Source organism: Oratosquilla oratoria, chromosome 27, assembly GCF_046742065.1.
Source record: "Oratosquilla oratoria isolate Oo_2021 chromosome 27, ASM4674206v1, whole genome shotgun sequence".
Lineage (NCBI taxonomy): Eukaryota > Metazoa > Arthropoda > Malacostraca > Stomatopoda > Squillidae > Oratosquilla > Oratosquilla oratoria.
Genome location: NC_134803.1, coordinates 30,082,047 through 30,093,415, shown reverse-complemented (window position 1 = coordinate 30,093,415; position 11,369 = coordinate 30,082,047). Strand labels below are relative to the sequence as shown.

General features: G+C 42.3%; 1 protein-coding gene across 4 annotated transcripts in view; it reads right to left on the bottom strand.

Moving 5' to 3' along the window:
* The window catches only part of LOC143039938 (kinesin-like protein KIF3B), a 70,637-nt gene that overhangs the window by 33,762 nt on the left and 25,506 nt on the right, over nt 1-11,369 (bottom strand). For all 4 annotated transcript variants that reach the window (XM_076210389.1, XM_076210390.1, XM_076210392.1 and 1 more), the window contains exons 10-11: nt 1,972-2,142; nt 761-958 (exon numbers count right to left, since the gene is read on the bottom strand). In XM_076210389.1, coding sequence (XP_076066504.1) covers nt 761-958; nt 1,972-2,142 — 369 coding nt within the window. The remainder of the gene's footprint in view (nt 1-760; nt 959-1,971; nt 2,143-11,369) is intronic.

The window sequence follows — 11,369 nt, the reverse complement described above, 5'->3', positions numbered from 1 at the left end:
CCAATTTCAAAACCCATCAATCCCTCTCTTCCAGAAAGATGTGCAGTCCCATGAGGCTGACACTCCGTCCCTGGACAGGGCCCAAGGCCTCTCTACCCTCTTGAATTTTTTTTTTTTTTCCCACCTTTTCACATAACGGAGAGCTGACATCCCGTGACTGCTTCCCCTTCCCTACTAACTGTCAGCCAGTACTACAGAAACTATCCACCTATATACCAAAAGGCCTTTTTCCCCTTACAAGGTAGGTAGCCAACCACGGTAGCCACAGAAACAATCCTACATTAATACAAAAGAGACAACAATCCAACATTTCTTCCCAGAGAGATCTATGGGTGGGCGACAACTGTTGCTAGTCATTGTGGGACTGCAGGTTTTAAGTTAAACTCCAGGTTATCTATCTATATACCAAGGGCTTTTTCCCCTTTATAAGGGAGGTAGCCAAATCAAGGCATACACCCACTCTCACCCATTCCACTCCCATCCCCCACCCATTGTTTCCCTATCATCTGAAGGCAATAATTATTATTACCCACACACCTCAGGACACCAGCAATGGCCAAAGTTCAACCTACGAGTCACTCAGTAAAGAGATTTTATGAAGCTGTCTACATTGAGTGAGTGTAGGACACTTACATCTAAAGCATTTAGTCTCTCTTACCAATCTAATTCTATATTGGTGCTGTTTCAATGCAGCCTCAAACAATAATTATTATTAATCTTTTTTTCTTATCAAACATCCTTCATCACACAAAATACTTACTTTTTGCTCTGTAATCTCATGTCTGCGGTGTTCTAAAGCTCGCTGCTGCTCATTTGTGTGATCTATGATGTTTTTGCCTCCAGAGAGGAGTTTGGACTCCATGGTACATATTTTCGAGAGTAATTTCTCCTGAGCTTCTCTGGAGGCCTTTACTTCATTCTCTTTCTCTTTCATTTCAGCCAAAAGCTTTTCTTTTTCCTAAAAATTTGAAATAGTTCTGATTTAAAAATTTATATCAATCAAAACTGACAAGCTACTTGGGAAATTATTTTCTCAAACATTTTTAAGAGAACATATATTCAATGATGACAGTCTATCTCTATACTAAGGGCTTTTTCCCCCTTTCCAAGGGGATAGCCAAGTCAAAAGGCATGCACCTATTTCCACCCATTTCATTCCCACCCCACTCTTTCCCCCCCTCTCCTCTTAGCTCCTCATGGATGACACATCATCCCTGTATCCCACCCACTGCCCTGGGTCAGATGCAATGCAGCAGGACACAGCACATCCACTTAACCACTTCAGTACGACTCAAATTCTCGCACGCAGCATCAGCTGCCATATGTAATTTGCATCACTACTTGCATTACAAAATATAAAGTCACTGCTGTAGTACTCATTCTTTTACTCTGAGCAATAATAAACACAGAAAACGTGATCAAAACAGTTGACAAAATCCAAGGGTAACTCATGTACAACTACAAATATATATATATATGTATATATATATATATATATATATAAAGTATATATATATATATATATATATATATATATATATATATATATATATGTATATATATATATATATATATATATATATAATCAAGACACCAACACCAGCATCCTTGTGTACCCACTCATACCTCATGATGCCTATGTAGGCGACATCGTACTGAAGTGATTAATCGGCGGCCCCTTCCTCTGTCCCCTCAGGCATAAAAAGATAAGATACGGAGAAATCCCCATAGGCTGCATCAAAATGTAATTCACACATAACCACTCCCTGACCCTCCCTTCCTTCCATCACAGTATCATCTACACACAGCCATTCTCCATTCACCCCTATCTCCTGCCAATGATGACAGTAATTAAAATAAAAACTATTAACTTCATTATAATGACTTAATGAATATACAAAATTTACCTAGTAACATCTAAACTAAACCAGTAATTGCAATAATCAGTATCAACAGAGTTTTATTTCAAACCTCAGCAATCATGTGCTGGTTACTGAGAATCTTATTCCTCTCTTCCTCAAACAACTTTTCTTGTTCCAGTATGCTGCTCTCATCCACCTGTTCCTCCTCTTCTTCTTCATCTTCCTCTTCACGCTTCTTCTTCTTTTTCTTCTTCTTCCCTGTTCGCTGAGTCAACTGGGCCTGTAAAATTAAGAAACAATTCCTTCATAAACCTGAATATAGTTTTTTATCTTATATACATACATATACTAAGGCTTTTTCCCCCTTACAAGGGAGGTAGCCAAAAAGGAAAAAGCATAAAATCATTCCCACCCATTCCATCCCTGAATACACTCCACACACCTCCACCCTCCCTCTTATCTTAGCACCTCCTGGATGACGGGTCATCCCTGCACCTTGTCCACTGCCCTGGGTCAGAGGCAGTGTCACAAGACACAGCACATCCACAGCAAGGCCGCTTCATTAAATCGGCGACCCCCCCCCCTCTCCATCCCCCCATTGCATAAAAGGAGAACACAGGGAGAAATCCCTTCGGGCTGCGTCAAATTTTGCTCACACATACTACCTCACCCCCCATCCACCCGCCCATTCCACCTCATGCATCACAACATCATCCATATACAACCATTCCCCATTCACCCGTCTTCTGTCCTCTCCCGTCCTTCCTCAACAGACATTCCCCTCTTCCCCAAAGCCCCCTTCACCCCATCCATCCACCTCATCCTAGGATGTCCCTTCATGTTCACTCCCTCCACATCTGCCCTCCATACCTCTTTTACTAGTCTTTCTTCACTCATTCTTTCCATGTGTCCAAACCATCCTAATACTCTTTCATCAACCCTATCTCCCAACTCCCTTTCCACCCCTGTTCTCCTCCTCACCTCTTCATTTCTCACTCTATCTAGCCTAGTAACCCCCATCATACTTCTCAGACACCTCATCTCAAACTCCTTCTCTCTTCCTCTCTTATGTTCCATGTTTCTGCCCCATACAGTGCTGTTGGCACAATCACTCCTTCATACAGTCTCCTCTTATATAAGGAGCAGATATAATGGACTGGCTAGTGAGATTATCTAATGTGTGCCTAACCAAGGGAAGTGTGACAAAATTAACCATGCTTCCACAGCATGGTGCTCAACAATCAATGAAACATAGACACCTTACAAATCATACTAAATAAAGCATTGTGAACAATAGCAGGATGCACCAAAATCACCTTAAAAGTACATCAGCACTCAGAAACTATAATCCTTCCCATAAAACATCACATGAATACAATAAATACACAGTTTTATGTTAGAGCCTTCAACTCTATTCACTCAGTTACATCACAAACACATCCATCTGAATGCAACAAATACTAAAATACTACACCAGCAGCATACTACTCAATCATCTATAACAACCAACACCTGTACTACACAAACTGAACTGTCTTACCAACTTTCATCTTTTTCAATGTTCTGTGTATCTCCTTATTCTCCTATAGCCCTATCATACTCCTCTCCTATCACAATCATTTTCCTGACATCTCCCACTACCATTACCAAATCCTCCCTTTCCTCTTCTACATCAAAAAACTCCAAAATAATGTACCCATCTCCCCCTAACCACATTCATTTCATTTAGCTTCTTTCCACCAGCCCTCTATACTTACTTGCTTTCTACCTGACTCCCCTCCTAATTCATCACTTCCTTCCAAAACTATTTTTTATCCTTTTTAAAATTCTATCAAACACCTACCTCACCTTACATCCACTCTCCTCTTGGTCTCCATCACCTTAGATTTTTCTTCCATCCTCTTTATTCTGTACATCTCATATGTTTCCCTATTTCTTCTTTACAAGCATTCTTCTTATGCTCACCTCTTTTCTGACACCACCACCCTCACCTCTTCATGCTACCAGCCTCTCATTCTGCTCCCTCCAGTCCTTCTTATCTCACATACATCACTACATCATTGTATAAAACCCATTCTTCCTCTACTCCTGTTTCTCCTTTATCCTTCTCTACATCCCACACTTCTCTTGGCTTTACCTAGTAACATTTTTCTTTAATCCTTCTTATTCAATTTATTCTATTCTATTTTGTCTTGGTCACTGTTCTAGTTTGCCTTTGTATATTTTGGTATTCTTAACTGGTAGCCTTTTTCTTTAATCCTTCTTATTCAATTTATTCTATTCTATTTTGTCTTGGTCACTGTTCTGTAGTTGCTGTGCTGAGAGTTCCATTAGGTTATCAACTTACATAAGTTGTTGTTGTTGTTGTCGTTCCCTAGACTGTCTGTCCGAGCAGTCCCGTCTCCCCAAGAAATGCCACAGCCAAAACTGGGTTTCCCACAAATCCTTTATAGAGTGTATGTTGTGTTCTTTGCGTGCATGATTGTGTATAATGCAGTCTTCCATTATGTGTTGTATGGTATGGAATGAAGTGTTACATCCTGGGCAGCTGTTCACAATGCGGTCATCCAGCCTCTTCTGGTAGCTTAGAAGGGCTGGGTGGTGGCCACACTGCAGTCTGGCCAGGTGGACTCTGTCCTTTCATGGGAGAGAGGATTCAGAAGGGTGGATATCAGGGGGTCTGGCATGCAGCAGTGTGTTGTCTTTCAGTGTGTTAATGGAGCGGTGAGTGATATGACTATGAATATGTTTCCGGAGGCTGGTATTTGGTGGTTGTGGAGGAAGAGAAGAGAGTATATGTGTGTGATACAGGTCTTTGGGTGTTGTTTTAATGTTTCTTGGTGTGTGTGGGTGTTCTGCTATGTAGTGTAGCAGGTGTGATGTGTTTGTGGTGGCTGCGGCAAGTGTTTGTGTGCCTCTCATGTCGAGGTGGTCCTTGACTTTGAGGACTTTTGTTTCATGGTGTAAATGGTCTGTAGGTGTTGTATTTGTGCAGCCTGTAATTGTTTTTAGGGCTTTGTTTTGTATGATTTGAAGGGTGTTGCGGTGTGTCTCACTGAGATTAGGAGCCCATGCAGGACTCGCATAATTCATCACTGAGCGTAAGCATTGTTTGTATATTGTTGTATTAGTTTCTTTGTTTTGTCCAAATGTTGTTCCAGTGATTGACTTAAGTGCGTTAAGTCTAGGTGTGCATTTGTTTTTTATGTTTGTGATGTGTTGTTTGAAAGACATGGATGTATCGTATGTTACACCAAGAATTTTCGGTGTGTTTGTGTGTGGTATTAGAGTGTTGTTGATGTAGAGATGAGGTATGTATTTGTGTTCTTTTGTCCAGTTGGTGAGAAGTGTTGCTGTAGATTTGGTTGGAGCTATTTTTAGTCTGTTTGTGATAAACCATGTGTTGAGTGTATCAAGGTATGGCTGGATTATTTCTGCAGCTTTGTCTGTGTTACGATGTGTGCATGTGATTGTTATGTCGTCTGCGTAGGAAGAGATTTGTATTTCTGAGGTGTCTGGTGTGGGTAAGTCATGCATGTATAGATTAAAGAGCGTGGGGGATAGAACAGAGCCCTGTGGTACTCCATTCTTAATGTTTCTGATGTGCGATAATTGGCCATTATATGACACGTAAGCATTCCTACCTGCCAGATAATTGGCCAGCCATCTTTTGGTGTTATTGTGCATGTCTGTGTTATATATTTTATTTGTTAGGTTGTGGCGGGGGATAGCATCAAAAGCTTTACTAATGTCTAATGTTATAAGAAGTGTTCTGTGGTGGGGCCTATCTGAATTGATGCCATCAAAAAATCTTTGTGTGAGGTTTATCAGAAGAGTGTTTGTGGAGTGTAGTGGCCTAAAACCGTGTTGTGAGTCAGCAAGGGGAATATGTGGTGTGACAAGTTGAAGTATTAGGCGTTCAATGACTTTAGAGGGGGTGCAGAGAAGTGTGATTGGGCGGTGCGATGTTGGGATTGTTGGGTCTTTGTTCGGTTTTGGAATGGTGATTATTTTACCATGCTTCCAGATGTCAGGTTTAGTGTTGTGTGAATAGCTGTAGTTTACAATGTTTGTGAGTGCATGTATACCTTGTGGTCCAATGTGTTTTAGGTGGATGTTACTTATGTTATCAGGGCCACAGGCAGATGAGTGTTTGAGATTATGTATTATGTGTTTTGTCTGACTGTCTATGAAGGGTATATAGTCTGAGTCTGTGGGAAAGTCTTTCTTACGTCGAATAGTGCGTCGGTCGTCAGGGTGAGAAGTGAGATGGCTTGTCTGTGCAAAATGATTTATGAGTGTGTTTGCTTGTCGTCTGTTTGAGGGTAGATTGTCTGTTGTTGTTGTTATTGTTGTCGTTCCCTAGACTGTCTGTCCGAGCAGTCCCGTCTCCCTAAGGAATGCCACAGCCAAAACTGGGTTTTCCCACAAATCCTTTATAGAGTGTATGTTGTGTTCTTTGCATGCATGATTGTGTATAATGCAGTCTTCCATTATGTGTTGTATGGTATGGGGTGAAGTGTTACATCCTGGGCAGCTGTTCACAATGCAGTCATCCAGCCTCTTCTGGTAGCTTAGAAGTGCTGGGTGGTGGCCGCACTGCAGTCTGGCCAGGTGGACTCTGTCCTTTCATGGGAGAGAGGATTCAGAAGGGTGGATATCAGGGGGTCTGGCATGCACCAGTGTGTTGTCTTTCAGTGTGTTAATGGAGCGGTGAGTGATATGATTATGAATATGTTTCCGGAGGCTGGTATTTGGTGGTTGTGGAGGAAGAGAAGAGAGTATCTCTGTGTGATACAGGTCTTTGGGTGTTGTTTAATGTTTCATGAAACAAAAGCCCTCAAAGTCAAGGACCACCTCAACATGAGAGGCACACAAACACTTGCTGCAGCCACCACAAACACATCACACCCGCTACACTACATAGCAGAACACCCACACACACCAAGAAACAGATTGTCTGTTGTTGTGATTATTGCTGCGTGAGAGCGTGTTGTGTTACTGTTGGATAGTGTAATGCTGTTGAGTGTTTTGTACAATTTGCTGGTGTTTGTTTTGTGATCAAGTGTATTGATAAAGTTCTGCCAATTTTGTGTTTTTTGTTCGTGTATTTTATTAACAATCACAGTGTTTAGTGTTTGTATTTGGTCTGCTATGTTTTGAGGGATAGGTGTGGGGGTATTGTGTTTAAGTGTGTCTCGTTGTCTGATGAGGCCTTGGATTTCTGGTGTGAAGTTGGGGTTGTGTGATTTTCTGTTGCCTCTAGGGATGTATCTCTTGTCTGCGTTTTGTATGATTGTATTAAAAGTGTGCACAGCATTGTTTATGTTTGTGATTGGTGTACTGTTAAGTGTTTCAAAATATTGTTCTGTCTCTTCAGTAAAAGCTTCCCAGTTAGCTCTCTTGTAACTGGTGTATGTGTGTCTGTGGCCAACTGGGGTGCATCTTGTTTTGGTGGTGATGATGACTGGAAGGTGGTCAGAACCAAGGGTTCCGACCACTCTCCATGATGTTGTTGGGGTTAGGCAGGGGGAGCAGAAGGTGATACCAGGAGAGGAGGGAGTGTATAGGGCTTGGTGTGAGATATGTGTATGATTATGTGTATTGTTCATGATAGTCAATGAGTCAAACTGAGTCTGTATATCAAGCCCTCTGTCTGTGTCAGGGTTGTCGACATACCAGGCAGACGACTTGGTGTTGAAGTCACCACCCCTGATCAGGTTGGAAATTGAGGCTAGTTGGCTAAATTGAGGTCTGAAGGTGTTTGGAACTGTGGGGGGATGATTGGGGGGGGAATGTACATGTTAACTATTGTCATTGTTGATTTGTTGCCTGTGCGGATTCGAATGGATTGGATTTCTGTAGTGTTATCTGTGGTAGGGAGGAGAATTTTGGTTGTGGCACTTGTGTCCACAAAACTGATGAAGTGGTGGATCAGAGTGATGAGTCCACCGCCATTGCCGTCGGTCCGGTCTTGTCTAATGGTGGTGTAATTATGAAATGATGGTGTTTTGTGTGAGTGTCTTAGTTTTGTTTCTTGTATAATTGCAATGTGTATGTTGTGTTGTTTAAGAAAGTGTTCAAGTTTATGTTTTTTCGAGTTAATTCCGTCAATGTTGTGTTGTAATATGTTGATGTTGTGTGTTCTGTATGTGTTGTTGTTGTTGTCGTTCCCTAGACTGTCTGTCCAAGCAGTCCCGTCTCCCCAAGGAAGGCCACAGCCGAAACTGGGTTTTCCCACAAATCCTTTATAGAGTGTATGTTGTATTGTTTGCGTGCATGATTGTGTATAATGCAGTCTTCCATTATGTGTTGTATGGTATGGGGTGAAGTGTTACATCCTGGGCAGCTGTTCACAACACGGTCGTCCAGCCTCTTCTGGTAGCTTAGAAGGGCTGGGTGGTGACCGCATTGCAGTCTGGCCAAGTGGACTCTGTCCTTTCGTGGGAGAGAGGATTCAGAAGGGTGGATATCAGGGGGTCTGGCATGCAGCAGTGTGTTGTCTTTCAGTGTGTTAATGGAGCGGTGAGTGATATGATTATGAATATGTTTCCGGAGGCTGGTTTTTGGTGGTTGTGGAGGAAGAGAAGAGAGTATCTGTGCGTAATAAAGGTCTTTGGGTGTAGTTTTAATGTTTCTTGGTGTGTGTGGGTGTTCTGCTATGTAGTGTAGCGGGTGTGATGTGTTTGTGGTGGCTGCAGCAAGTGTTTGTGTGCCTCTCATGTCGAGGTGGTCCTTGACTTTGAGGACTTTTGTTTCATGGTGTAAATGGTCTGTAGGTGTTGTATTTGTGCAGCCTGTAATTGTTTTTAGGGCTTTGTTTTGTATGATTTGAAGGGTGTTGTGGTGTGTCTCACTGAGATTAGGAGCCCATGCAGGACTCGCATAATTCATCACTGAGCGTATGCATTGTTTGTATATTGTTGTATTAGTTTCTTTGTTTTGTCCAAATGTTGTTCCAGTGATTGACTTAAGTGCGTTAAGTCTAGGTGTGCATTTGTTTTTTATGTTTGTGATGTGTTGTTTGAAAGACATGGATGTATCGTATGTTACACCAAGAATTTTCGGTGTGTTTGTGTGTGGTATTAGAGTGTTGTTGATGTAGAGATGAGGTATGTATTTGTGTTCTTTTGTCCAGTTGGTGAGAAGTGTTGCTGTAGATTTGGTTGGAGCTATTTTGAGTCTGTTTGTGATGAACCATGTGTTGAGTGTGTCAAGGTAAGGCTGGATTATTTCTGCAGCTTTGTCTGTGTTACGATGCGTGCATGTGATTGTTATGTCGTCTGCGTAGGAAGAGATTTGTATTTCTGAAGTGTCTGGTGTGGGTAAGTCATGCATGTATAGATTAAATAATGTGGGGGATAGAACTGAGCCGTGTGGTACTCCATTCTTAATGTTTCTGATGTGCGATGATTGGCCATTATATGACACATGAGCATTCCTGCCTGCCAGATAATTGGCCAGCCATCTTTTGGTGTTATTGTGCATGTCTGTGTTATATATTTTATTTGTTAGGTTGTGGCGGGGGATAGCATCAAAAGCTTTACTAATGTCCAATGTTATAAGAAGTGTTCTGTGGTGGGGCCTATCTGAATTGATGCCATCTAAAATTCTTTGTGTGAGGTTTGTCAGAAGAGTGTTTGTGGAGTGTAGTGGCCTAAAACCGTGTTGTGAGTCAGCAAGGGGAATATATGGTGTGACAAGTTTAAGTATTAGGCGTTCAATGACTTTAGAGGGGGTGCAGAGAAGTGTGATTGGGCGGTGCGATGTTGGGATTGTTGGGTCTTTGTTCGGTTTTGGAATGGTGATTATTTTACCATGCTTCCAGATGTCGGGTATAGTGTTGTGTGAATAGCTGTAGTTTGCAATGTTTGTGAGTGCGTGTATACCTTGTGGTCCAATGTGTTTTAGGTGGATGTTGCTTATGTTATCAGGGCCACAGGCAGATGAGTGCTTGAGATTATGCATTATGAGTTTTGTCTGACTGTCTATGAAGGGTGTATAGTCTGAGTCTGTGGGGAAGTCTTTCTTACGTCGAATGGTGCGTCGGTCGTCAGGGTGAGATGTAAGATGGCTCGTCTGTGCAAAATGACGTATGAGTGCGTTTGCTTGTTGTCTGTTTGAGGGTAGATTATCTGTTGTTGTGATTATTGCTGCGTGAGAGCGTGTAGTGTTAGTGTTGGATAGTGTGATGCTGTTGAGTGTTTTGTACAATTTGCTGGTGTTTGTTTTGTGATCAAATGTATTGATAAAGTTTTGCCAATTTTGTGTTTTTTGTTCATGTATTTTATTGGCAATCACAGTGTTTAGTGTTTGTATTTGGTCTGCTATGTTTTGAGGGATAGGTGTGGGGGTATCGTGTTTAAGTGTGTCACGTCTGATGAGGCCTTGGATTTCTGGTGTGAAGTTGGGGTTGTGTGATTTTCTGTTGCCTCTAGGGATGTATCTCTTGTCTGCGTTTTGTATGATTGTATTAAAAGCGTGCACAGCATTGTTTATGTTTGTGATTGGTGTACTGTTAAGTGTTTCAAAATGTTGTTCTGTCTCTTCAGTAAAGGCTTCCCAGTTAGCTCTCTTGTAATTGGTGTAAGTGTGTCTGTGGCCAGCTGGGGTGCATCTTGTTTTGGTGGTGATGATGATTGGAAGGTGGTCAGAGCCAAGGGCTCCGACCACTCTCCATGATGTTGTTGGGGTTAGGCAGGGGGAGCAAAAGGTGATATCAGGAGAGGAGGGAGTGTAGAGGGCTTGGTATGGGATATGTGTATGATTATGCGTGTTGTTCATGATAGTCAATGAGTCGAATTGAGTCTGTATATCAAGCCCTCTGTCTGTGTCAGGGTTGTCGACATACCAGGCAGACGACTTGGCGTTGAAGTCACCACCCATGATCAGGTTGGGGATTGAGGTTAGTTGGCTAAGTTGAGGTCTGAAGGTGTTTGGAACTGTGGGGGATGATTGGGGGGGAATGTACATGTTAACTATTGTCAGTGTTGAATTGTTGCCTGTGCGGATACGAATGGATTGGGTTTCTGTTGTGTTATCTGTGGTAGGGAGGAGAATTTTGGTTGTGGCACTTGTGTCCACAAAACAGATTGAGTGGTGGATCAGGGTGATGAGTCCACCGCCATTGCCGTCAGTCCGGTCTTGTCTGATGGTGGTGTAATTATGAAATGATGGTGTTTTGTGTGAGTGTCTTAGTTTTGTTTCTTGTAAAATCGCAATGTGTATGTTGTGTTGTTTAAGAAAGTGTTCAAGTTCATGTTTTTTAGTGTTAATACCGTCAATGTTGTGTTGTAATATGTTGATGTTGTGTGTTTTGTATGTGTTGTATGTTGCCGTTTGGGGTTGAGGTTGGGGTGGTAGTGGGGAAGGTGTAGGATCTGGGTCAGAGGGGGGGAAAGGAGAGATCGGGGACAAAGGAAGGAGAGTACTAATCGGGGGTAAGGGCAAAGGGAAATTGGGAGTGGGTAAGGGTGTTGGCTGTGGTTGGGGAGGTGGGAGTGGGGT